Source organism: Oncorhynchus nerka, linkage group LG23 (assembly GCF_034236695.1).
Source record: "Oncorhynchus nerka isolate Pitt River linkage group LG23, Oner_Uvic_2.0, whole genome shotgun sequence".
Lineage (NCBI taxonomy): Eukaryota > Metazoa > Chordata > Actinopteri > Salmoniformes > Salmonidae > Oncorhynchus > Oncorhynchus nerka.
This window is the reverse complement of record NC_088418.1, coordinates 31,043,305-31,071,201: the sequence shown is the minus strand read 5'-3', so window position 1 is coordinate 31,071,201 and position 27,897 is coordinate 31,043,305. Positions and strand designations below refer to the sequence as shown.

The window sequence follows — 27,897 nt, the reverse complement described above, 5'->3', positions numbered from 1 at the left end:
CTCCTGCTAAAGAGAGAGATTTTCCTCCGATTTGGGCGTCTCTTCCTCTTCGGATATAACTACGAATGAAGCTGGATCGACTCATTATTTGCTTAAACTAGTCAGGGGTGTAATCATTACGCTGTTTCTGTTTTGCAAACGGAAAACTCAAGACTTCCCATTCAACCAATTCCGGTAGGTCCCGCCCCGTTTTGTTTGCTTCCGTTTGGTTCTTACGCTAGATGGTTTCCGTAATGACGGTGGATATTGATCGCCTGCCTACTGTTAACTAGACGGGTTATAACTGCGTGTGCACGTCGAACTCTTCATTGAGAATGCCGAAACAGATCATTTAATTTCGGCACAAATGAAAATGTAAGGTTAGCTTGCAAATTCAGCAGGATATGGTGTGAGAAGTCTTAGAAGTGCGGTCTTTATTTTATTATCGTTAATGCCGGTTTTGGTGTGCGTATTAATGCATGAGCACCTTTCCCCCCTCTCCTATCGATACAATAATTGTATTAATTCATTCCAAAAGGTTCTACCGTGTGACATTTTAAATGCATTCTGTCATTACTACATTTGATAGGTATTAACATAACCATTTAACACACATTGGATTAGAATATTTAATCCGTCATTTTCCTCAAATGAAGGGGATGATGACGCAATTTTTCAGAATAAATTGCGTTCGCCTGACCCGGAGCAGGCTAGTATAGGGCTCAGGTGTGTTGAGTTGAGTCAATCATTGAACTGATCAATTAGCTCAGTTGGTCTGGTGGCTAGTTGGGACAAAACAGGAACAGGGTTATTTTAGTGTTCATCTCAGAATGTCATGCTCTAACGTTATAGTCGTCATAAAGATAGGCCTACCTCATGTTACAAAATAGCACTAGTCTTAGAGTGGGGAATTGTGCAACTCTTAGGCTGTGTTTACACAGGCAGCCCAATTCTGTTCTTTTACTCAAATAGTGGAAAAAAATCAACATTGGACTGCCTGTGTAAACACAGCCTTATGGTGTTTGGTGGTCAGTCACTACTCAGACAATGAAATGGACACATGATAAGCATGTGCCTTTACTTTATTACAAACTCGTGAGGATAGTACATGGCATTTAACACTGCATGGAATTAATTCCCATGACTGTTTCTGCAATCAACATTAACATAAGCAGTTTCATCTAAGTAACTTCCATTGTGTGCATTTGAGGCAATTGCAACACATTCAGAAACTATCACAAATAATTAACTTAATTGTACAGTTCAAAGGATAAACACCTAGTATGATTTCATAGGCTACAACAAGATTGTATGGGGGTTGATGTGATTTGCATAAACCAACAGAGAAGACAATGGGGTATACATCCCCATGACAAAGGAGTCCCTTATCAACATAACCTCAGATCTAGTGTGACCTGACATTGTGAATACAGTTCATTCAATCCAATGCTGGCTTCAGTGGAGAAAAAATTACCCAATGGTCATACTTGAGTGAAAGTAAAGATGCCTTAATAAAATAAAATTACTCAAGTAAAGTGAGTCACCCAGTAAAATACTACTTGAGTAAAAGTATCTGGTTTTAAAATGTACTTATGTGTGGTGGTGGAAAAAGTACTCAATTGTCACACTTTAGTAAAAGTAATACATCAAATTTAAGCAAACCAGATTGCAACATTTTATTTTTTTTACAGACAGATAAGGACACACTTCCAACACACACTTTACAAGCCCAATATTTGTGTTTAGTGATTGCGCCAGATGTGAAGCAGTAGGGATGACCGCATTATATTGATAGGTGTGTGAATTGGTCCATATTGCTGTCCTGCCAGAGTATTCCAAATGTAAGAGGTACTTTTGGGTAGAAGGGAAATTGTATGGGAGTAAAAAGTATATATTTTCTTTAGCAATGTAGTGGAGTAAAAGTTGTAAAAAAATACATATAGTAAAGTATAGATACCCCAAAAAACGACTTTAAAGTATTTTTACTTATTAAGAACTTTACACCACTGGCTTTATCAGCATACAGTTGAGGGGCGTGGGCCCATGTTACCTATGAGGCGCTGACGTGGACGATGTGCTCATTTGAGCGCTCACCTTAGTTACCAGGAAGTGTTTGACAACACCCAGGGAGCTGGTGGGACGGTTTTGTCTAGAAGGGATACAGTTTATGTCACAATGGACTTTTCGTAGCAGGTTAGGATAATTAACGTAACAGATTATGAGAGTTAGGTTAAGGTTAAGAAAAGGGTTAGGGTTAGCTAAAATGCAACATTTTATTTTTACATCAATTTGACAACAACTGTATCCTCTCTAGCCAATACCTGGTGAGCCTTCACACGTTATTCTTACAGAAGAGGTGAGTAAAACAACCCCATTTACCATATGCTATTTTACTAGGCACACACATGTGTACCTCTCGATGAAGAGAAGTAAGCCTACGAATTTTTAGCCCAATGATATTACCAAACTTCCATTTGTCTTTATTTTACAAATGCGGAAGCAGATACGTTAAGGGAATTTCTCATGATGAACGCTACAGTAGCCTATGCGTTTTTGTTTTACGGCTCCCCATAGCTGCAACAAAGCATTACAATTGTATATAATAATTACGGATTGTGAACGGTAGCTAAACAATCGACCGAATTAATTTACGCATATTGAATAAGCCTAATATCTGTAAAGATGCGTAATTTCACCATCACAGCAATGAAGTATGCAAACGTTGTATTACTATCTTAAAGTTCAAACGCATATGGCGTTAAATCATTAGACAACACAATCATTTGATTATTAAAAAACATGTAAATATTTTTTTCCAAGGTAAACTCCGCAGTGAGAGAATGTGCTTCAGTGATGTGGTGGGTGCCCTACTAACTTCCTTGTTCTTATGTAGCCAAACTCCAGCTACTCCTATGGTAAAAGCATGGTGTTGAGATGAAGATTACCGGGAAGATCCTCACTCATTTTCAGTCGTGCAGCTCACCCGTCGACAAAGAAGGATACCTGTATAAAAAGGTAACCCGATAACACGCCTTTCCTCATGTCTTGCAGACTAACTTGTATATTCTATAATTTCAGCTATCACAATCATTTGCTTGTCATCCTTGCCTTTTAATTGCAGATTGACTAAATTAGGTGTATCAAATGCCCATTCAAAGCCAATGGTGAAGTCAGGGCAAAACGACGTGACTTAATTTATTTAAATTTTATTTAACCTTTATTTAACTAGGCAAGTCAGTTAAGAACAAATTCTTATTTACAATGACTGCCTACCAAAAGGCTAAAGGCCTCCTGTGGCGACGGGGCCTGGGATTAGAAAAAATAAATAAATACAATATAAATATAGGACAAAACACACAATCACAACAAGAGAGACAACAACATAGTAAGGCAGCAACACATAACAACAACATGGTTGCAACTTAACATGTTAGCAGCACAAAACATGGTACAAACATTATTGGGCACAGACAACAGCACAAAGACCAAGAAGGTAGAGACAACAGTACATCACACAAAGCAGCCACAACTGTCAGTAAGAGTGTCCATGATTGAGTCTTTGAATGAAGAGATTGAGATAAAACGGTCCAGTTTGAGTGTTTGTTGCAGCTCGTTCCAGTCGCAGCTGCAGCAAACTGAAAAGAGGAGTGACCCAGGGATGTGTGTGCTTTGGGGACCTTTAACATAATGTGACTGGCAGAACGGGTGTATGTAGAGGATGAGGACTGCAGTAGCTATCTCAAATAGGGGGGAGTGATGCAGAAGACGTTTTTATAAATAAGCATCAACCAGTGGGTCTTGCGACGGGTATACAGAGATGACTAGTTTAGAGAGGAGTATAGAGTGCAGTGATGTGTCCTATAAGGAGCATTGGTGGCAAATCTGATGGCCGAATGGTAAAGAACATCTAGCCCCTCGAGAGCACCCTTACCTGCCCATCTATAAATTATGTCTCTATAATCTAGCATGGGTAGGATGATCATGTGAATCAGGGTTAGTTTGGCAGCTGGGGTGATCGAGGAAACCAAGTCTCGATTTATAGTGTGTGCTCAGAGATGGGAAACAATGGAATATGATAGCACATCAGGAGAAGATGAGGGCACACTGATTAAGGAAGGATGGCAGAGGGGGATGTGGAATATGAATCGGATAGCAGTGGAAATAAGGAAGAATGGACCTCTGTCCAAAATAATGGGAAAATAAGCTAGGATTGGAAAGAAAGTTAGGATTGGAAAGAAGACTCTTAATGTTGAAAATACCTCATATCTGTTGTGAGTCTGGTTTCTGGGAAAATTGGGGACTGAATTGTCAAATCCGTTAAGATGGTAGAGAGAGGTGTGGAGTCGGTGGGGGTCACGAGGACTGGGCTGGTCTTGATTTGTGTGTTTCTGCTGAACAGAGGAAGCATGAGTTGGGTATCGGGCAAATTGATGGCCATGCAGAGCTAAGGAGAAGAGAAACCGTCAAGGGAGTAATTGCTGGAGTCTCGGAGGGAGTGGGCATCGAGGAGCTGATGAGTGTTCCTGTAGTGGTTGATGCATGGAGGATGAATTGTTGGCTCAATGGCAAGAAAGAAGAGCTTGTCTATTCTTGTTTTTTTGATGTGGAGTCCCTCCCGACCTGAGTGAAGCTGGGGTATGTGCACTTTTCTGTAAGAGCTTTTATTTCCAGGCAGTTGCAGTGTAAACTGTGTAGAATGTTTGGACATGTAGAGTGTCTGCAGGTGGAGGAATCCAAGATGTAGAAGTTGTGGAAAAGAAGCTCATGGTGAATTTTTTTGTTGTTGAAGAAGCTGTGAAGTGTTGCAACTGTGGTGGAAAGCATGTAGTATAATTTTGGAGTGCCTGACGAGGTCGAAAAATAATGAAGTTGCCAAAGTCAGGGTCATCCAGAGCATTTCATATGCAGAGGCTGTCAAACGGGTGGAGGGAACTCAAGGTACTCCTAAGGACTCCATGGTGTTGGGTAGGCCTTCAATGCAGACTGCAGCGTTCGTTAGCTTCTACCGGCAGGCTCCAAGGATGTTGCATGTAAAGAAGGTGGACTTTGTGATTTTTTTTTTGTGAATGTAACGGTGATCATTGGCACGGCTAAAGTGGAGGGAAAGTCCAAGAAGATGGACATTATTGGTGCTGCAGCAGAGTGGTTCCTGGAACTAAAATATTTAACAGGGAAGGAGTTGCATGAGACGCTTTCACAAGCAGTGATGCCAGAGAGGAAGAGGCGAAGCGAGAGGGATAACTGTGTCCACAATCTGTCTTCTCCAGCAGATGGCTTTTTTTCACTCACGAAGCAAGGACTTTTTGTATGGAGGTCAGTGTCAAATTATATATACGTGTGGCTTATTTGATCAAATAGAAGTTTCGTAAGGATTAGGTTGTTAAGAGTGTATTGATCTAAGTCGGACACTTGACATCCTGGTAACTTTGAGAAAAACTACTTTATATCAGAGTTGTGCCTGGTCGTCACTAGTTGCCACAGTCATAAAGTCCACCTATTTCTACAATTGAACTTTTTTTAAATGTGTTATGCCTAACCTTAAATTGAAACCAAAAAGCAAATTTAATTTTTACATGTTTTATATACATATATATTTTTACAATATAGCCAATTTGGACTTTCTGGCTGTGGTAGCTAGTGGAAACCGTTGTGCCTGTTGTTCACACGTGTCTGCTCTCTCATTGGCTAGAATGGTCCCACCTGATCTTGCCTCCTCCCAACAACCTTCCATTTTTAAAGACATTTCTTTTCATTGTTAGTGGCCATTATTCACCTTTATTTAACCAAGTAGGTCAGTTGAGAACAAGTTCTCATTTACAACTGTGACCTGGCTAAGATAAAGCAAAGCAGTGCGACGACAACAACAGCACAGAGTTACACATAAACAAATGCACAGTCAATAACACAATAGAAAAATCTATGTACAGTGTGTGCAGATGTAGGGAGGTAAGGCAATAAATAGGCCATAGAGGCAAAATAATTACAACTTAGCATTAACACTGGAGTGATCAATGTGCAGATGATGATGATAGAGATACTGGGGTGCAAAAGAGCAAGAGTATAGATAACAATATGGGGATGAGGCAGTTGGCTGTGCTGTGTACAGGTGCAGTGATCGGTAATCTGCTCTGGCAGCTGATGCTTAAAGTTAGAGAGGGCGATATAAGACTCCAGCTTCAGTGATTTTTGCAATTGGTTCCAGTCATTGGCAGCAGAGAACTGGAAGGAAAGGCGGCCAAAGGATGTTTGGCTTTGGGGATGACCAGTGAAATATACCTGCTGGAGCGTATGCTACGTGTGGGTGTTGCTATTTGTACCAGTGATCTGAGGTAAGATGGGGTTTTACTTCGCGTAGACTTATAGATGACCTGGAGCCAGTGGGTTTGGCAATGAGTATGTAGTGAGGGCCAGCCAATGAGAGCATACAGGTCGCAGTGGTGGGTAGTGTATGGGGCTTTGGTGAAAAAACAGATGGCACTGTGATAGACTACATCCAGTTTGCTGAGTAGAGTGTTGGGAGCTATTTTGTAAATTACATTGCCAAAGTCAAGGATCAGTCGGCTAGTCAGTTTTATGAGGGTGTGTTTGGCAGCATGAGTGAAGGAGGCTTTGTTGCAAAATAGGAAGCCGATTCTCAATTTAATTTTAGATTGGAGATGCTTAATGTGAGTCTGACAGGAGAGATAAGTCTAACCAGACACCTAGGTATTTGTAGTTGTCCACATATTCTAAGTCAGAACCGTCCAGAGTAGTGATACTAGTCGGGTGGGAGTGTGCGGGCAGCAATCGGTTGAAGAGCATGCACTTAGTTTTACTTGCATTTAAAAGCAGTTGGAGGCCTCAGAAGGAGTGTTGTATGGCATTGAAGCTTGTTTGGAGGTTTGTTAGCACAGTGTCCAAAGAAGGGCCAGATGTATACAGAATGGTGTCGTCTGCGTAGAGGTGGATCAGAGAATCACCAGCAGCAAGAGCGACATCATTGGTATATACAGAGAAAAGAGTCTTCCCGAGAATTGAACCCTGTGGCACCCCCATAGACTGCCAGAGGTCCGGACAACAGGCCCTCCTATTTGACACACTGAACTCTATCTGAGAAGTAGTTTGTGAACCAGGCGAGGCAGTCATTAGAGAAACCAAGGCTGTTGAGTCTGCCGATAAGAATACAGTGATTGACAGAGTCGAAAGCCAGGTCGATGAAGACTGCTGCACAGTACTGTCTTTTATTGATGGCGGTTATGATATCGTTTAGGACCTTGAGCGTGGCTGAGGTGCACCCATGACCAGCTCGGAAACCAGATTGCATAGTGGAGGAGATTGCATAGTGGACGGTGGGATTCAAAATGGTTGGTTATCTGTTTGTTAACTTGGCTTTTGAAGATTTTAGAAAGGCAGATCAGGATGTAAATAGGTCTAACAGTTTGGGTCTAGAGGGGGATGACCGCGGCAGCTTTCTAATCTTTGGACATCTCAGACGATGCGAAAGAGAGGTTGAATACGCTAGTAATAGGGGTTGCAACAATTTCAGCAGATAATTTTAGAAAGAGAGGGTCCAGATTGTCTAGCCCAGCTGATTTGTAGGGATCCAGAATTTGCAGCTCTTTCTGAACATCAGCTGTCTCTGGATTTGGATGAAGGAGAAGGGGGCTTGGGCAAGTTACTGCAGGGGTTATTGAGATGATGGCCGGGGTAGCCAGGTGGAAAGCATGGCCAGCCGTAGAAAAATGCTTATTGAAATGATTGATTATCGTAGATTTATCGGTGCTGACAATGTTTTCTATCCTCAGTGCAGTGGGAAGCTGGGAGGAGGTGCTCTTATTCTCTGTGGACTTTAGTGTCTCATAACTTCTTGGAATTAGTGCTACAGGATGCAAATTTCTGTTTGAAAAAGCTAGCTTTAGCTGTCCTAACTGACAGAGTAGTTTGGTTCCTGACTAACCTGAAAAGTTGCATATCGCCGGGGCTATTCAATCTTAATACAGAACGCCACAGGATGATTTTGTGCTTGTCAAGTCTGGGGTGAACCAAGGGCTATATCTGTTCTTCAACATTTTTTGAATGGAGCATGCTTATTTAAGATGGTGAGGAAAGGACTTTTTTAAAGAGCAACCAGGCATCCTCTACTGATGGGATGAGGTCAATATCCTTCCAGGATACCCAGGCCAGGTCGATTAGAAAGGCCTGCTCGCTGGAGTGTTTGACAGTGATGAGGGGTGGTTGTTTGACCGCGGACCCATTATGCACACAGGCAATGATCGCTGAGATCTTGGTTGAAGACAGCAGAGGTGTATTTAGAGGGCAAGTTGGTCAGGATGATATCTAAGAGGGTGCCTGCACATGGTTACGGATTTAGGGTTTTCCTGGTAGGTTCCTTGATAATTTGCGTGAGATTGAGGGCTTCTATCTTAGATTGTAGGACGGCCGGGGTGTTAAGCATGTCCCAGTTTAGGTCACCTATAATTACGAACTCTGAAGATAGATGGGAGGCAATCAATTCCCATATGGTGTCCAGGGCACAGCTGGGGGCTGAAGGGGGTCTATAACAAGCAGCAACGGTGAGAGAATTGCTTCTGGAAAGGTGGATTTTTAAAAGTAGAAGCTTGAATTCTTTGGGCACAGACCTGGATAGTATGACAGAACTCTGCAGGCTCTCTCTGCAGTAGAGGAATGGAAAAGATGTGTGTTTTTGAACGATGCACCATTCTACCTTGCTGACAATGCAGACTTGCAGACATTACATTTACATTTAAGTCATTTAGCAGACGCTCTTATCCAGAGCGACTTACAAATTGGTATAAGCAACCATTTACATTTAAACAGTTTCTCCGGCTCAAAATGCATATCAGACAGGCGCATTAAACTTGCGGGGGGTGGATTTGACTCCACCAATAATATACCATGATGAATTTGATGGATTGGAAATGATTTCATAACAAACCCTTAATTCTGTGTCACATTTTAACATGGTAAATTCATAAGCACAAATTTTAATTATATAGAACATGAGAATTTTCAAATGGTATAAAGTTTTTACTGTGAAGTGACGAGATGGCATGTGTGAGCACTAATTCTCAAAATGAGTAACGGTTATATTGGGCTCGACTTTGTGAGTTCAAAGACGACTTTGCTAGTTTTATAAACGTTGAAACTTCTGGTTTCTAGTAGGCTACAGAATTGGAGAAGGGCTGTTTCTATGAACTTGTCAGTAGGCTCAAGCTAATCAAATTGTATTTGTCACATGGGCCGAATACAACAGGTAGACCTTACAGTGAAATGCTTACTTACAAGCCCCTAACCAACAATGCAGTTTTAAGAAAATGCTTTTTAAAAAGTAAGAGAAAAGTAGCAAATATTAAAAGAGCAGCAGTAAAATAACAATAGCGAGGCCATATACAGGGGGTACAGAGTCTGTGTGCGGGGGCACAGGTTAGTCAAGGTAATTGAGGTAATATGTACATGCAGGTAGAGTTATTAAAGTGACTATGCATAAATACTAACATGGAGTAGCAGCAGTGTAAAAGAGGGGAGGGGGCAATGCAAATAGTCTGGGTAGCCATTTGATTAGATGTTCAGGAGTCTTATGGCTTGGTGGTAAAAGCTGTTTAGAAGCCTCTTAGACCTAGACTTGCTACCGCACAGCAAGCCTGTGGTAGAAAAGTCTGTGACTTGGGTGCATGGAATCCTTGACAATTTTTAAGGCCTTCCTCTGACATCACCTGGTATAGAAGTCCTGGATGGCAGGAAGCTTGTACCCAGTGATGTACTGGGCCATACTCGCTACCCTCGGTAGTGCCTTGCGGTCGGATGCCGAGCAGTTGCCGTACCAGGCAGTGATGCAACCCGCCAGGATGCTCTTGATGTTGCATCTGTATAACTTTTTGAGGATCTGAGGATCCATGCTAAATCTTTTCAGTCTCCTGAGGGGGAATAGGTTTTGCTGTGCCCTCTTCACGACTGTCTTGGTGTGTTTGGACCATAATAGCTTGTTGGTGATGAGGACACCAAGGAACTTGGTTGAAACATGTAGGTATTACAGACTCGGTCAGGGAGAGGTTGAAAATGTCAGTGAAGACATATGCCAGTTGATCCGCACATGCTCTGAGTACGTGTCCTGCTAAGCCGTCTGGCCCCCCGGCCTTGTGAATGTTGACCGGTTTAAAGGTCTTGCTCACAACTGCTATGGACAGCATGATCACAGTCGTACGGCACAGCTGGTGCTCTCATGCATGCTTCAGTGTTGCTTGCCTCGAAGTGAGCATTAAAGGCATTTAGCTCGTCTGGTAGGCTCGCGTCACTGGGCAGCTCGTGGCTGGGTTTCCCTTTGTAGTTCGTAATAGTTTGCACGCCCTGTCATATCTGACGAGTGTCAGAGCCGGTGTAGTAGGTTCAATCTTAGTCCTGTATTGATGCATTGCCAGTTTGATGGTTCGTCTGAGGGCATAGCGGGATTTCTTATAAGCATCTGGATTAGTGTCCCACTTCTTGAGAGGCAACTCTTTGACTTTTGCTCGGTGCAGATTTTTCCTGTAATCCATGGCTTCTGGTTGGGATCTGTACCAACGGTCACTGTGGGGACGACGTCGTCGATGCACTTATTGTTGAAGTCGGTGACTGATATGGTGTACTCCTCAATGCCATTGGATGAATCCCGGAACATATTCCAGTCTGGGCTAGCAAAACAGTCCTGTAGCGTAGCAACCGTGTCATCTGACCACTTCTGTATTGACCAAGTCACTGGTAGGAAGCTGCTTTAGTTTTTGCTTGTAAGCAGGAATAGAAAAGATAGAATTATGGTCAGATTTTCCAAATGGAAGGTGAGGGAGAGCTTTGTATGCATCTCTGTGTGTGGAGTAAAGGTGGTCTAGAGTTGTTTCTTTTGTTTTTTTTCTCCCCTCTGGCTGCACATGTGACATATTGATAGAAATGAGGTAAAACAGATTTAAGTTTGACTGCATTAAAGTCCCGGGCTGCTAGGAGCGTAGCTTCTGGATGACCATTTTCTTGTTTGCTTATGGCCTTATACAACTCGTAGAGTGCGGTCTTAGCATCATTTTTTGATGGTAAATAGACTGCTACAAAAAAATATTGATAACTCCTGGTGGATATTGTGGTCTACAGCTCGTCGTGAGGTACTATACCTCAAGTGAGGAATACCTTAATATTAGATATCCCGCACCAGCTGTTATTGTCAAATAGAAACACACAGCCACCCGTTTCTAAATATGGAGGAGGGGAGGCAATTTACGTGCGTGGCTGACACGCATTTTCAGACGGAGAAACCGTTAAGTTAAATGGTTGCTTATGTTCTCAAGTATGGCCCCAACATGACCTGGCGGCACAGATTCATGTATTTATATAGAAAATATGACCGGGGCGGCAGGTAGCCAGCCTAGCGGTTAGAGAGATGAGCCGGCAACAGGACGGTTGCCAGTTCGAATCCTGGGTGTGTCCGGAAAAATCTGTCTGGAAGTGAGCTGGCAACCAGAAGGCATTGGAAAACCTTCCTGTTTTTTGTGGTTGAATCTGTGTTTAAAATTCACTGCTTGACTGAGGTGCCTTACAATTATCTGTATGTGTGGGGTACAGAACTGAGGTAGTCATAAAAAAAATCATGTTAAACACTATTATTGCACACAGTGAGACCATGCAACTTATGTGATTTGTTAAGCACATTTTTACTCCTTACCTTATTATGAGTAGGCCAGTGACACACAATCTCAAATGAATCCATTTAAAATTCAGGCTATAACCCAACAAAATGTGGAAAAAGTGAGGTACTTTTCTGAAGGCACTGTTTTAGGAGCGGTGGGATAAAGCAGAAGTGCAATTTTTGACGGGCCATGACCCAGTGCACCCCGGTTCAGCCTAGTCGAAACCCCCTCAGTGACAATTGACCAATAAACTGCACAGGCGCACATATTTGACTGTGTAGGCTGAGCTTGGAAGGGGAAGAGTGCCTATTCAGGCCTGCACATAAAGCAAACTAGTTTTTATTTGTATTTTTTATATGATAAAGATATTTTTTGATACAGTACTAATGCCAGATATGTAAAATGTTCTCTCCAGAGCACATTCATTTGTGCTAGATTTAAGGAAAATAATATTATGTACATATTTATTTTTAATTCAGAATGATTCAACTACAATAACTATTTGATACTGACATCAGACCTGTTGAACTGTGAACAACCGAATGTTTTGACAAAACATCCCATTGTACCATTATATACAGGGTGAGAGAAACACTTCCTATCAGAAGCGCTGGTTCATGCTGAAGGCAAACCTGCTCTTCTACAAGGACCGGCCCAACCACCGCGACCTGCTTGGCGTCATTGTTTTGGAGGGCTGCTCAGTGCAGCTGTGCGAGTCTGAGGAGCAGTTTGCCTTTTCGCTGGTGTGGAGCGGTGAACCGGGCCTGCGCACCTACAAGCTAGCCGCAGAGGACCAGCCCAGCCAGGAGAGTTGGATCAGGGCCCTGCTGTCGGCCAACCACGGCTACCTGGCCGCGTTGGTCATGGATTTGGAGAAACAGTACAAAGGTGAATGGGTGCAGGATTTTGTTCCATGCCAGCACTAGGCAAGCTAGATAATTGGGAGTAGATACATCAACAAGGGGTTTGCCTGGTCATGAGAGTAGCTGGAAAACAAGTTGTCAAGCTTGGTCGTTGAGAGCTAGTAGGTAAATAACCGGATTCAACTAATCGTCAAGTCTTCGATTTAGTTGAAACAAGTGTTTTAGTTCTTGGCTGGAATAAAACTCTGCACGTCCTAAATATCTACAGGATCAGGATTGGTACCCGCGTTGAAATGTACTTATGAGTTAGTGGTTCCCGCTACTTATACACGTGATGGTTTTACATATGCAAAGCACTTTCATCAATGTTCAGCTGTGTTTAATGAAAAAGTGTCCATAAATGGTGTTTGATTAAAAAGTGTCCATGAATGTCCAAGCACCTTTTTTCTTAGTCACTCCTTCCTCCTTCCACAGAGGCCATGAAAGCATTTCCTGGTGACCCATCCCAGCAGTCTACACTGGCTGGCCCAAACACAGAGAGGCCAACTCAGTCGCTGATTTGGCTGAACTCTGGGACCGCGACCCTTTCACAGTACCTAGGGCCAAGTGTGGGAGCCGGGCAAAGCTTTAGCACAAATGAAATGCTACAAGTTCCTCCCATTTCCTCTAAACCAACCAATAAGAGGTCTCCAAAACTCTGGCCCAAGAGAAATGCAAATGTTGTACCTATTAATGTCCCATCCCCGCCCCAAGGGGAGTGGTCAGTGACTGGGTCAGGACCCAAGGTGGAATTTAGCGAACTACACGAGGACTTTGGCAAGGAGGTGAAGGAGCTGATTGCTGATTGGTTGAGACGGGGACAGAAAGATGTAATTCAGGAAGAAGACTTAATTGATTTTGGTTGATTCAGCATGGTATGTCACTATAAGCATGCAAACAGTTCATACCAAAGGAGTCTGTACCAATTGCAATAATGGATGCCAACATGAATTAATATTTGTGAATGTAAGAAAATATATAATGATTATTTTAAAATAAATGTTTTCATTTGAATTAATATCTGAATTCATATCTATGATTTAAAAGGCAATCATTTATCAAGTTGTTCTCCCCATTAGAGCCAATAAGCTACAATATTATTACATGTAATGCTGTAATAATACAGCTATTGCATTCAATCGATAATACATGCAATTGATTTGTGAGTTTATGAGTGGTCTTCTTCACATTGGTTGAAATTCACTTAAGCCAGCATGATTCCAAAAATAGTCTAGTTTAGTCAACACAGCAACTCAACCCACAGAAATGATGCAGAGGATATGAAACGCTTTTAGATGCAACCTAAAAATGAATACTGTATGGGAAATTCATTAATCTGGTGCCACTGATAACTGAGCACTCCAACACCCCGCTTGAATGTCCACAAATGTTCCTCTTTGGTGACATGAAATCACTTTTCGCTGGCACTGAGCCCCACGGGACTTGTCTGATGTCAGTACTGCTAATGTGCCAAGCGAACTAAACGGTTTGGGGTATTAATTAATATGACCCCACCATCGAAAGCGCTCACGAACACGTAGGCTACATGTTGGTTGTTTTGCTCCACAACACAAGACTCGTCTGAAGGTAACCTGGTACCGGTTTAAAAATGTATTTTTAAGTATTTTATTGCTCCCCCCAAAAAGGGGTTAAATATGGGTCAAAACAACAGAATATCCAGGGCCTGTATCTACAAAGCATCTCAGAAAAGGTCCTAGGAATCTTGTTAAAACCTGTTTGAAGACTAGCCATAAGACTGCTGAACAACTTATCAAATGGCCACCCGGACTATTGACCCCCCTTTTTGTTTTCACACTGCTGCTACTCACTGTTTCTTATCTATCTATCCTCTACCGCTATCTACATGTACAAATTACCTTGACTAAACTGTACCCCTGCACATTGACTCGGTACCGGTACCCCCTGTATATAGCCTCGTTACTTTTATTTTTACTTTACTTACAAGCCCATAACACTCTTCCTTGAACTGCATTGTTGGTTAAGAAAATATTTACTAAATTAACTAAGTATTTCACGATAAGGTCTACACCTGTTGTATTTCCGAGTGGCGCAGGAGTCTAATGCATCACTAAAGACCATGGCTCATTCCCAGGCTGTGTCACAACCGGCTGTGCTCGGGAGTCCCATAGGGCGGCGCACAATTGGCCCATCTTCGCCCGGGTTAAGGGAGGGTTTGGCCGGGGTGGTAGGCCATCATTGTCATTAAGAATTTGTTCTTAACTAACTTGCCTAGTTAAATAAACATTATGAGATAAATTTGATTTATTTTAGCTGGTAGTCACGACAGTTTGAGGTACCGCAAAGGAAAGGTTGTTATGACGCTCATTGACATAGTTGCAAATAATGGGGAATAACTAATCACGGTGAATGTGACTACAACATCTGTTGCAATGGTAAAACATTTGATACATTTTGCCTACTCATAATTATTGCCTAATATGTTGGCTTACATAACCTTTAAAAAAAAAAATCAAATTCTGATAGTTTTTAAACTCACTCATCACTCACATTTAACAATTCTAAATTGCTTTGACACAGTAGGCATCAAGTCACTTTCCAGTAATGTTGCATACAGCGTTGCATCTAGTGTTTGAATGGTCTATCATTTTCATCGAACACAATCGAAGTTAACATAAGCCCAATTTAGGTATCTTTTTTAACAATGTGATGTTTCGCTCCAAAGGGATAACTTGAAATAACATGATGTAGGTTATCAAATAATTGAAAGAAAATGTTTATTAGCCTAGTGGTTATATGTATTTAGGCATATGTTAAATAGACCTCCTGTGAAAGCATTGTCAAAAGCTCAAGAGATACTGTTGCATGTAAGTCTCTTGATTTATGGATTGATCATATCGAAATATCAAAACATAATTTGAACAACTCCAAAACAATTGCATGTGGTGTAGGAACCACTGACTCGCTGCTTTTTTTATAATTATCAAGACACCTGCTTGTAATTCTTAACTGGTTAGGACAGCTCATGTGGTCTCTGTCGACTAGGTGGGTCTCTGAGTTAAGAGGCTTTGTGTTCTTACGACCAATTTTCTACTCTGAGAGGCTTTGTGGATGCAGGCTCTGAGCTTTGTATATCTCAGATAAACTACATGATTAAAAGGATGTGGAGACCTGCTCGACGAACATCTCGTTCCAAAATCATGTGCATGAATATGGAGTTGGTCCCCCTTTTGCTGCTATAGCAGCCTCCACTCTACTGGGAAGGCTTTCCACTAGATGTCGGAACATTGCTGTAAGGACTTCTTGCTTCCATTCAGCCACAAGAACAGGTGAGACCTGTCATTCATGCCAGTTTTGAGACCCACATTTTTAGCATAAAATATATATACATGCCTGTTCTGCATGTTATTTTGGTATTCGTACGAGTCACATTTAAGTTTGCAAATAATGTTTTAAAAAATATGTACAAATTATTGAGTTAATAAAGCCGCATACAAACATGGTCTCTGTTTTGTTTTCTTGAGTAAGGCAGCTCCAAAATGCAGGTGTTTCAGCCTAGCTCAATGCTTTCTGTGGTGGAGGTGAGCCAGCAGAAAATAGGAGCGTTGTGCCATGATTGGCTCAGTGTTCTGTCACACATGGGGAAACTACGTCACCAGTCCTTAGTAATGGGAGACATCGAAAATTCCAATCCTCTGCGTCCTGCCATATAGTTACATTAGTAGTGCCCTTCCAAGAAGGCTCAAAGTCATTGGCCACAGATTAAATCACATTATACAGTTGAAGTCGGAAGTTTACATACACCATAGCCAAATACAATTAAACTCCGTTTTTCACAATTCCTGACGCTTAATCCTCGTAAAAATTTTCCTTTCTTAGGTCAGTTAGGATCACAACTTTATTTTAAGAATGTGAAATGTTAGAATAATAGTGTAGAGTGATTTATTTCCGCTTTTATTTCTTTCATCACATTCCCAGTGGGTCAGAAGTTTACATACACTCAATTAGTATTTGGTAGCATTGCCTTTTAAATGGTTTAACTTGGGTCAAACGATTCAGGTAGCCTTCCACAAGCTTCCCACAATAAGTTGGGTGAATTTTGGCCCATTCCTCCTGGCAGAGCTGGTGTAACTGAGTCAGGTTTTTAGGCCTCCTTGCTCTCGCACGCTTTTTCAGTTCTGCTCACAAATTTTCTATAGGATTGAGGCCAGGGCTTTGTGATGGCCACTCCAATACCTTGACTTTGTTGTCCTTAAGCCATTTTGCCACAACTTTGGAAGTATGCTTGGTGTCATTGTCCATTTGGAAGACCCACTTGTGACAAAGCTTTAATTTCCTGACTGATGTCTTGAGATGTTGCTTCAATATATCCATAATTTTCTTGCCTTATGATGCCATCTATTTTGTGAAGTGCACCAGTCCCTCCTGCAGCAAAGCATGCCCACAACATGATGCTGCCACCCCCGTGCTTCACGATTGGGATGGTATTCTTCAGCTTGCAAGCCTCCCCCTTTTTCCTCCAAACATAACAATGGTCATTTTGGCCAGTTCTATTTTTGTTTCATCAGACCAGAGGACATTTCTCCAAAAAGTACGATCTTTGTCCCCATGTGCAGTTGTAAACTGTAGTCTGGCTTTTTTTATGGCGTTTTTTGAGCAGTGGCTTCTTCCTTGCTGAGCGGCCTTTCAGGTTACGTCGACATAGGACTCGTTTTACTGTGGATATAGATACTTTTGTACCTGTTTCCTCCAGCATCTTCACAAGGTCCTTTGCTGCTGTTCTGGGATTGATTTGCACATTTTGCACCAAAATACGTTAGTCTCTAGGAGACAGAACGCGTCTCCTTCCTGAGAGGTATGACGTGGTCCCATGGTGTTTATACTTGCGTACTATTGTTTGTACAGATGGATGTGGTACCTTAAGGCATTTGAAAATTGCTTCCAAGGATGAACTAGACTTGTGGAGGTCTACAATTGTTTTTCCTGAGGTCTTGGCTGATTTCTTTAGATTTGTTTTATTTTTAAGGTAGGCCTCCAATTGACTCAGGCTAATTGACATCATTTATCAGAAGCCATGACATAATTTTCTGGAATTTTCCAAGCTGTTTAAAAGCACAGTCAATTTAGTGTATGTGCACTTCTGACCCACTGGAATTGTGATACAGTGAAATAATCTGTCTGTAAACAATTGTTGGAAAAATTACTTGTGTTATGCACAAAGTAGATGTACTAACCGACTTGCCAAAACTATAGGTTAACAAGACATTTTTGGATTGTTTGAAAAATGAGTTTTAATGACCCCAACCTAAGTGTATGTAAACTTCCGACTGGTTTGGAAGGAATCGGTGACATTGGCTAACCGCAAGCATTACCACTTGAGAAGTCCGGAATAAACTAGCTCAGACTGGGAATACGTTTTGAACAGTCATCCAATTTGGAATTGTAAATCTTTCTCTTTCTTTGACAAAATTTGCCCCCGAAGGACCACCGCGCCACCTTCCTGTTCAAGTGAGCACATCACAACAAGGTGAGTCCAAAAATGTCTTATATGATGCTGTATAAATGATGTAATATGCCAGGGAGATATGTATACTGTAGCTAAGAAAGTAATGCTAAGTGTATGCTGTGTAGTAAGCTGTTAGTAGCCCATGTGTCTCACCCTAATAATTTGGCTTTAATTTCGCCTAACGTTACTGTTCTGGCTCGGTGGTGCACATCTAGCCTATAACCTGTTTTTGAGAAATGTCATCTAATATACACACAATACCCCATAATGACAATGCAAAAACAGGTTTTTAGTATTCAGAACCTTTGCTAGGAGACTTGAAATTGAGCTCCAGTGCATTCTGTTTCCATTGATCATCTTTGAGATGTTTTTACAACTTGATATGATTTACCTGTGGTAAATTCAATTGATTGGACATGATTTGAAAAGGCACACACCTGTCTATATGAGGTACCACAGTTGACAGTGTCAGAGAAAAAAAACAAGTCAAGAGGTCGAAGGGATTGTCCGTAGAGCTCAGACAGGATTGAGTCATGGCACAGATCTGGGTAAGAAATAATGTCTGCAGCATTGAAGGTCCTCAAGAACACAATGGCCTCCATCATTCTTAAATGGAAGAAGTTTGGAACCACCAAGACTCTTCCTAGAACTGGCTGCCCAGCAAAACTGAGCAATCGGAGGAGAAGGGCCTTGGTCAGGGAGGTGACGAAGAACCCGATGGTCACTCTGACAGAGCTCCAGATTTCCTCTGTAGAGATGGTAGAACCTTCCAGAAGAACAACCATCTCTGCAGCACTCCACCAGTCAGGCCTTTATGGTTGAGTGGCCAGACGGAAGACACTCTTCAGTAAAAGGCACATGACAGCCCGCTTGGAATTTGCCAAAAGGCACCTAAAGGACTCTGACCATGAGAAACAAGATTATCTGGTCTGATGAAACCAAGACTGAGCTATTTGACCTGAATGCCAAGCGTCACGTCTCGAGGAAACCTGGCACCATCCCTACAGTAAAGCATGGTGATAGCAGCATCATGCTGTGGGGATGTTTTTCAGCGGCAGGGACTGGGAGACTAGTCAGGATCGATGTAAAGATGAATGGAGAAAAATACAGAGAGATCCTTGATGAAAACCTGCTCAGGACCTCAGACTGGGGTGAAGGTTTACCTTATAACAGGACAACGACCCTAAGCACACAACCAAGACAACGCAGGAGTGTTTTCGGGACAAGTCTCTGAATGTCCTTGAGTGGCCCAGCCAGAGCCCGGACTTGAACCCGATCGAACATCTCTGGAGAGACCTGAAAATAGCTGTCCAGGGATGCTCCCCATCCAACCTGACAGAGCTTGAGAAGATCTGCAGAGAATAATTGGGGAAGCGCCCCAAATACAGCATCCTACCCAGGAAGACTCAAGGCAGTAATCGCTGCCAAAGGTGCTTCAACAAAGTACTGAGGGTCTGAATACTTATGTGATATTTGTTTTTTATTTGTTATAAATTTGCATACATTATTAATAAAAACCTGTTTTTGCTTTCTCATTATGTGGTATTGTGTGTAGATTGATGGGGGAAAAAAACATTTTAGAATAAGGCTGTAACGTAACAAAATGGGGAAAACGACGAGGTCTGAATACTTTCCAAATGCACCTTAGGACAGACACTTCAAAACATACTTCCTTTTGATCTGCTTTGCCATTTATGAATATGTTATTCAATGCATTTCTATGGGCTAATAGCATTAATGCCAAATTCAATGTTTCATAAAAATATTAGTAAATATTTGTTTATACCTACAGGGATCCTAAAATCACAAATCAAATAGCTAAATGATCCTTGGTATGACCATCTTAAAACAATTCCATATGTTGGCTTAGTAGAAACCCAGCCCCGGGCCCTTAGACTCTAGTTAAAGGGAGAGCCAAAATGTCTCTGAATGAGAACAGGGGGAGGCAGAGGCATTGCTATTTTTGGTCTATCCACAGCTGTTGTGTGTGTTTTTTAAATTTTTAAAAATGTACACTCTTTCAAAGTGCTCCTATTTTTCCTCACTTGTCAACGAAGCCTATTACATTACTTCCAACTGAAACTTCTCCACTGGTTCTTCTCGCAAGTAATGCAATGTGTATGAGGGAGAAAAGCAGAGACTGAGAAGAAAATATATCAACTGAGGGTGGACAGACTTTTGGAGAGAAGGCCCTTGAATATCGAAGAAAGAAACATTGTGCGGTAGTTTGAGGGGAGAGCGGTATCAGTTCTCACGGCCCCCTGAAACTATCTCAATACGTCGCTCCACTGTACACTTCCATGGTAGACAGCCGACCATGGAGCCCCGAAATGGAGTTGAGTGGGTGGTCTGGTGGCCTGCTCGGTCAAGCACTGTCCTGGGCATCTCCAGGGACCAGGAGCAACCCAAATTAGAGCCTCCATGTTGGAAAACCACTTCTGTTTAGTCGTCAAATCAAAATCAAATCAAACAACAAAATGTGTGCTGTTGGGGGTAATCCAGGACTGGAGTTGCAGGAATGTATAGTATGTTTTGGTAATTACTCAGCAATTGCTGCTATATTCTGTTCTGTCTCTTGAATGTGTGACCTTGTCATTACTGGAATGTTACCAACCCCCTCAGCCAACAGTTTCCACATGTCATTACTGTCATCCATTCAGTTGGCTTCTTCCACACTAGTAGGGGGTACGTACTGTATACACAGATCTCAACAGGTCAGTTAAACAAGTGGTGACTTTTAAAATATGTTTTAAAGCCTGTGCTTTAAACACATACTTATCTGTTGTTTTATGGACGGTGTAAAGTGTTGTAACAGGAAGGACCTGCAACTGGTAACAGGCATGACATGGATACAATGGATATGCCACAATAGCCCATTGTGTTGTTTGCGGTCTTGGGGTGGGTGGAATAAAAGAAAATGAAAAATAGCCACAACAAAGACCCTGAGCATGCTATGAATGAAGTGTTAAAGAGAGAAAGGAAGGGCGAGGGGCGGTTCAATAGTCCCAAAGGCTGCAATAGAGGTTGGTCCATATTGTGTGTGTTGTCAGTGTGACACTGACACCAAAGTAAGGCCTGAATGTTGTGCTCGAATTCACCTAATTCCAAGACTCCCTGTGCCTATTTTGGAGTGCCGGAAAGGCGATACCCTGAGCACCCCCTTGCTCCTCCCTCTCTCTCTTACGTTCCTCAGCTCCCTCTTTTCTTGCCAAACTTGATGGTGCAGCTAAAGTTAGCCCCATTGAGTTAGTATATAAGGCAAGGGGCCAACACAAACATGTCAGTCACATCGACTTGGCATAGACTTCTCTTCTTGACCAACCAAAACCCCCACAAACTCTAAAGAGATGGTGAGTGTGTTTGCGTTCCTCTCAATGGAGAACAGTTTCTAGGGTCTAGGATTGTCTTTGATAAACTAATAACTTAAAGCATAATTGATAGTAGGATACCAATGCAAAACTGGATAATGGCAATGAAATGGACTCTGAAAACTGGAACCAAACTGGTTCGGGACCTATTGGTGGAAGCTGGTTCCTCCCTGGGCAAAAGAGCCAAGACCAAGTCTTGTGGCTTTTATACTCGGGTTTTGTTGAAATGGCGCATCAAAAGGAAATACTTAAAGGATGTTTGGGGACCACTGCTCAAGAGGCCTCTAAGATATTACAGAATCTTAGCCAATTTTGACGCTACAATTGAACAGACCGAGTGCCTTTTATGCAACTCACCTTTTTTTCAAAGCCTTATGCTGATAAAGTGCGACTTGAATTGGTACAACTTATTCAGACAAAAGCTAAAAGCACCCAGGCATCGAAATCTGAAGTAAAGCTAAGCATCACTCCCATGTATTTTTATTTTTTAAAATTCAACCTTCATTTAACTAGGCAAGTCAGTTACGAACAAATTCTTATTTTCAATGACGGCCTAGGAACTTGTGACGGTTAACAGCTAAAATAGCAGAAGGACACAGATCATCCCTAGAGGTCAATGACAATACCTAGTAAATTCCTAGAGGGGCTACTTCTGGCACAACTGATGTCACTGACAATGACAAGGAATCATTCTCAAAAAATATCTTAGCGATTTCCTCTTGCTACTGTGGAGGTCTAAGACCTTTTGGCCCAAAATGAGCCAGAGTGGCATGGATGGCCCAAACAGGCCGTTACAGTAAAATGTTGGTTGTGTTGACTGTGAGTTAAGTTACATGTCTTGGTCATCGTTTACCCCCAGGCACCCAAGAAAGCCAAGAAGAGACAGCAGCAGGGAGAGGGTGGATCCTCCAATGTGTTCTCCATGTTTGAGCAGAGCCAGATTCAGGAGTACAAGGAGGTGAGTTTTTTTTTTTTGGGGGGGGGATTTTCTGCCACACTTAAACTATTTTCACTGGATATCAATGCTTGGTCAAGTAGTTGTAATAAGTCAGCCGACATAGTTATTGGGATACATGCCATTGTAACATCTCCACACATCACATTGTGATCCCATTGAAAGAGGGTTGCAAAAGCCCAAAATAGACAAACAACCCAACGACTTTGTAATAGTTAAGACAAGGACATCCTAAGGCAGGTGGCGTCCTCATTGGTGGTGTTCACATTTTACTGTATCTATCACTGTGGGCGTGATGGAAGTGATAGCTGTCATAGAGCTGGACAGACAGACTTGATTCGATAAAGTTTTTTGCTCCATTTGACAATTTAAAAAAAATGTATTAGAGCCGCCAGCAGGAGACAGACGATAGCAGTCACTTGGGACAGGTCACTACCCAGCAAACCGGGAACATTTCCCAGAACATTAGCTAAGAGACCCATTAAGTTCTAGTTAGGGTTTTATCTAACATTAGGATGACAACATCCTGTTTTTCAGATTTTTTTATATTTTATATATATATATATACATATCCTTGGAATGTTCTCCTAACATTCACTAAAATGTTGTGCACAACCTCTGTAACAACCACCACAGAACATTCCCTAAATGTTCTCTATTAGGTTTCCAGGTAATTTAATATAATCTACCTGTAAAGAATGAAATGTGTTCAGACAGGTTTTATACAGACATTGTATAATCATCAACACGACTGGACAGTTTTTGTATTTGGAGAACATTTGCTGAAACCTAAGGAATGTTCTGGGAACTTTCACAGAACCAATTTTGGTTTGCTGGGTAGTCCTCCCCAGCACCCCCTCTACGAACCTGTCCCTGTGACACCTACGAGTTGTTAAAATCATGTGGGAATGTTCACATTGGAAGTGCTCTCAGTATTTAGGAGAGCACAACCTAATCAGCGAGGGAGACAAATTACAATCATTTGGGAAACTTATAACAATTTGTATGATTTTTAAGGGGTAAAATGGAAGTGTGTCAGAGTCTTTGGGTATATCCCTGTCTTTGTGTGATTGACTTGGCCAATTGGAGACAGGTGTGAATAAAAAAAAAAGAACAGGGGTTGGGGGCAGAGGGATTAATCTGGGGAGGGGCGAGGGGGTAAGGGGAGGTGTGTTAGTGGTGTAATCAATACTGATTCCTTAAATGTCTCTAGGCTTGTCTGATGTCCCGACACCATTTTAACACCTTAAAAAGACAAGTGGTTGGACAGCTGCCAAGTCCACTGTGTGCTCTATAGCCTTCTTGGGTTTCACTGCAGCTATGTGAGGAGAGAGACCTTTTCACATTTATCTTGATGGACTATCTTGGGGAAAATCTTGTGAATTGTGATGTAAATATTCCCGCAACTCAAATTTCACAATGCAGTGCACCCTCATTTTGTTCCTTACACAATGTCTATTATCATCGACTAGTCTAATGAATTTTGAAATGAGGAGACTGAGGTCATGGCAATACATTTCAATAGGGTACTGGGTAGTGTGATAACATTAACTTATTTTCATATGCTTCTAAGCAATAGAAACATTACATTTACTTAAGACCGTCATGTTAATGTGATCGATGTCATTTGGATTGCTCCACAGTGAATAATATGGTATCAACTCTCTCATCTGCTTCGCTTCCTGCTAGGCTTTCACAATCATTGATCAGAACAGAGATGGAATCATCAGCAAGGATGATCTTAGGGACGTGCTGGCCACTATGGGTCAACTGAACGTGAAGAATGAGGAGCTGGAAGCCATGATCAAGGAGGCCAGCGGCCCCATCAACTTCACCGTCTTCCTCACCATGTTCGGCGAGAAGCTGAAGGGTAGGTCAACCTCTAGGAGAGACTTATAGCTTTTTCACATTACTCAGCTGAACCAAGCCGAGTTGTACTAGCCTGGTAATGGATCCATCATACACGGAGTATACCAGACATTAAGAACACCTTCCAAATATTGAGTTGCACATGGACTCTACGAGGTGTTGAAAGCTCTCCACAGGGATGCTGGCCCATGTTGACTCCAAGGCTTCCCACAGTTGTGCCAAGTTGGCTGGATGTCCTTTAGGTGGTGGACCATTCTTGATACACACGGGAAACTGTTGAGCGTGAAAAACCCAGCAGCGTTGCAGTTCTTGACACAAACAAGTGCATCTGGCACCTACTACCATACCCTGTTAACAAGTAACATAAATAAATACTGTAGCTTTCACCTGGATTCCCCTGGTCAGTCTGTCATGGAAAGAGCAGGTGTTCTAAATGTTTTGTATAAGCTACATAACTTACATTACTTTTTCTTAATGAGAGTGAGCAGTCAGATATTTTAGTCCCTCTTTCTGTACTTTCTATACTTTCTGTATAGGGAATATAAACTAGTTGGATATGTCTATATACTGAACAAAAAAATAAACTCAACATGCAACAATTTCAAAGATTTTACTGAGTTGAAAGAAATTCATTGGACCCTAATCTATGTATTTCATATGACTGAGAATACAGATATGCATCTTTTGGTTACAGATACCTTAAGAAAAAGGTATGGAAGTTGATCAGAAAACCAGTCAGTATCTGGTGTGACCACCATTTGCTTCATGCAGTGCAACACATCTCCTGTGCATAGAGTTGATCAGGCTGTTGATTGTGTCCTGTGGAATGTTGTCCCACTCCTCTTCAATGGCTGTGCGAAGTTGCTGGATATTGGCAGGAACTGAAACACGCTGCCGTACATGTCAATTCAGAGCATCCCAAACATGCTCAATGGGTGACATGTCTGGTGAGTATGCAGGCCATGGAGGAACTGGGACATTTTCAGCTTCCAGGAATTGTGTACAGATCCTTGTGACATGGGACCGTGCATTATCATACTGATGGCGGCGGATGAATGGCACGGCAATGTGCCTCAGGATCTTGTCACGTTGTCTCTGTACATTCAAATTGCCATTAAGAAAATGCAATTGTGTTCCTTGCTTTTGCCTGCCTGCCCATACCATAACCCCACCGTCACCATGGGGCACAAAGTTGACATCAGCAAACAACTCGCCCACACAACGCCATACACGCTATCTGCCATCTGTCCGGTACAGTTGAAACTGGGATTCATCTGTGAAGAGCACACTTCTACAGCTTGCCAGTGGCCATCGATGGTGAGCATTTGCCCACTGAAGTCAGTTACTACGCTGATATGCAGTCAGGTCAAGACCCTGGTGAGGATGACGAGCACGCAGATGAGCTTCCCTGAGACGGTTTCTGACCGTATGAGACTGCTGGTCTCATACAATCCCCGCAGGTGAAGAAGCTGGATGTGGAGGTCCTGGGCTGGCGTGGTAACACGTGATTAGCAGTTGTGAGGCCGGTTGGACGTACTGCCAAATTCTCTAAAACAATGTTGGAGGCGGCTTACAGTAGAGAAATTAATATTACATTCTCTGGCAACAGCTCTGGTGGACATTCCTGCAGTCAGCATGCCAATTGCAAAACTTTAGACCTCTGTGGCATTGTGTTGTGTGACACAACTGCATATTTTTGAGTGGCCTTTTATTGTCCCCAGCACAAGGTGCACCTGTGTAATGATATTGCTGTTTAATCAGCTTCTTAATATGCCACACCTGCCAGGTAGATGGATTATCTTGGCAAAGGAGAAATGTTCACTAATAGGGATGTAAACAAATTTGTTCCCCAAATTTGAGATAAATAATATTTTTGTGCAAATGGAACATTTCTGGGATCTTTTATTTCAGCTCATGAAACATGGGACCAACACTTTATATTTCTGTTCAGTATAAGTTTCTATATAATGTACATATTTTACATAAAGTTTTGTTTGTTAATAATTAATACTTCTACTGCTTTTCTTAGTCCACCACTCTTATCCCATCACTTTTCTTAGTCCATCACTTCTTAGTCCATAACTGTGAGTTTGAGGTAACAGAGTTTACCTGAGGATCCTCTTCTTCCCTTCCTCTTAGGTGCTGATCCCGAGGATGTTATCGTGAGTGCTTTCAAGGTCCTGGACCCCGAGGCTACCGGCTTCATCAAGAAGGAATTGTACGTTTTCACCCTGTACCCTTTCCTACCATTACTATCCTATAAATTCACTCACAACCTCTTTAGGTAGTCTTAATGTGTGCCCTAGTTAATAATTCTCTCTCTCTTTTCCTACCTCTTTCCTTTCCTCCAGCATTGAGGAGCTCCTGACCACCCAGTGTGACAGGTTCACCGCTGAGGAGGTGAGGGATCAGTCATTCAGTCATTTAGAGCGCCATTTTCTTAGTGCACAATCACTGTTCAAATAGCAAGAAATACCATAAACCTCATTAGAATCTGTGATTTTAATTTGAAACGTTTCTTCAGCAATATGCGTAAAAAGGGGCGATTTAATACGTTTCGTAAACTGAGCAATACATAAACAATCGCCTTTATAATGAACATTGTTGAAGAAACTTTTCTAAATTAAACCACACTGATTACAATGAGATTTACAGTATTTCTTGCTCTTTGCACAGTTATTTTGCTCGAGGAATATTTCACCCTTAGAGCAACATGGTGTTTGAGCTTTCATGCCATGGTTATTTACAGTAATAATGAATGACTTATTTCTGTGTGCTGTCTGACACTGGACTTTGTCCATTTCCCCGCAATGTTTCCGAGCTTCTGTCTTCCTCTCCCTCAGATGTCCAACCTGTGGGCTGCCTTTCCCCCAGATGTGGCTGGCAACGTTGACTATAAACAGATCTGCTATGTCATCACACACGGAGAGGAGAAGGAGGATGAGTAAAATCCACTTTTTCAATCCCTCTGCCTCTCTCCGTCATCCCCCTCACTTACCCCCCTTCTCCAACTCTGTGGCCCGCTTACACGCTCCCCTCGCTCTTCTTTCCATCTCCACCCCGCTCACTATGAAAGACTGTCCTTTATCGAGAGGCTGAGTTGAGAGGGTTGAAGGCTAATGGAGGTGTGCTGTGTGAGAGTATTAACAGTGGGATTATTTGAAAATAAAATCTTGTACCATCAAAACTATTCCTCTCTATCTCCCTCCCTGCCTCCGATTCCTTCTCTTCTTCCCCATTCCTCACTTATATCTCTCCCTATCGAATCGAACAGTGCATGCATCATACCTACATCATGTATGCCTATAGAGTTCAGTATCTACAGACAAACACTTTTACTCTTGGGTGCTGTGGTGTATGCTCTATTGTTTATCTGAAACAAGTAGCATATTGACCTGCAAGGTCTGTTTTGTCTCGACTTGATGTGAAGTAATAATGTACTGGAAAAAGGGAAAGCTTTAAAAGGGACGAGTACTGCACTAAAGTAGCTTGCCTACTCCTCTCAATTTCTCTTTCTCATCAATAGAGACAAACGGAAGGGCGTTTGAATAAGAGTAAAGCATGATTTAGCAGTAGGTGCATTGTAAGAGAGAGAAAGGGAGACAAAATAAATTCTCAACATTTTCTGTCAGAAATCTCTGTAACAAATAAACCAATGATTTATAAATAAAAACCAATGTCTTTCGTACCA

At 42.0% G+C, this 27,897-nt stretch overlaps 1 protein-coding gene across 6 annotated transcripts; it reads left to right on the top strand.

Moving 5' to 3' along the window:
* Positions 1-153: 153 nt before the first annotated feature.
* On the top strand, positions 154-27,897 carry mylpfb (myosin light chain, phosphorylatable, fast skeletal muscle b). 6 transcript variants are annotated; one of them, XM_029629707.2, is made up of 7 exons: positions 2,055-2,335; positions 2,873-2,994; positions 22,242-22,340; positions 24,027-24,207; positions 26,346-26,424; positions 26,558-26,606; positions 27,050-27,897. In XM_029629707.2, exons 2-7 carry the CDS (start codon positions 2,914-2,916, stop codon positions 27,152-27,154), a joined length of 594 nt encoding a protein of 197 aa, XP_029485567.1. In that variant the 5' UTR covers positions 2,055-2,335; positions 2,873-2,913; the 3' UTR covers positions 27,155-27,897. The 6 variants fall into 6 exon arrangements, with proteins under 6 accessions (XP_029485566.1, XP_029485564.1, XP_029485567.1 ...); XM_029629708.2 differs by lacking the exons at positions 2,055-2,335; positions 2,873-2,994 and adding an exon at positions 21,260-21,364; XM_029629706.2 differs by lacking the exons at positions 2,055-2,335; positions 22,242-22,340; positions 24,027-24,207; ... (1 more) ...; positions 26,558-26,606; positions 27,050-27,897 and adding exons at positions 154-174; positions 12,209-12,515; positions 12,965-13,547.

What these genes read in the sequence shown, in the direction of transcription:
- mylpfb (XM_029629706.2), top strand. Translation starts at nt 2,914, where the DNA reads ATGAAGATTACCGGGAAGATCCTCACTCATTTTCAGTCGTGCAGCTCA. An exon ending in AAGGATACCTGTATAAAAAG is followed by an intron (nt 2,995 to 12,208) that starts GTAACCCGATAA and finishes CATTATATACAG; the next exon opens with GGTGAGAGAAACACTTCCTA. An exon ending in TTTGGAGAAACAGTACAAAG is followed by an intron (nt 12,516 to 12,964) that starts GTGAATGGGTGC and finishes CTCCTTCCACAG; the next exon opens with AGGCCATGAAAGCATTTCCT.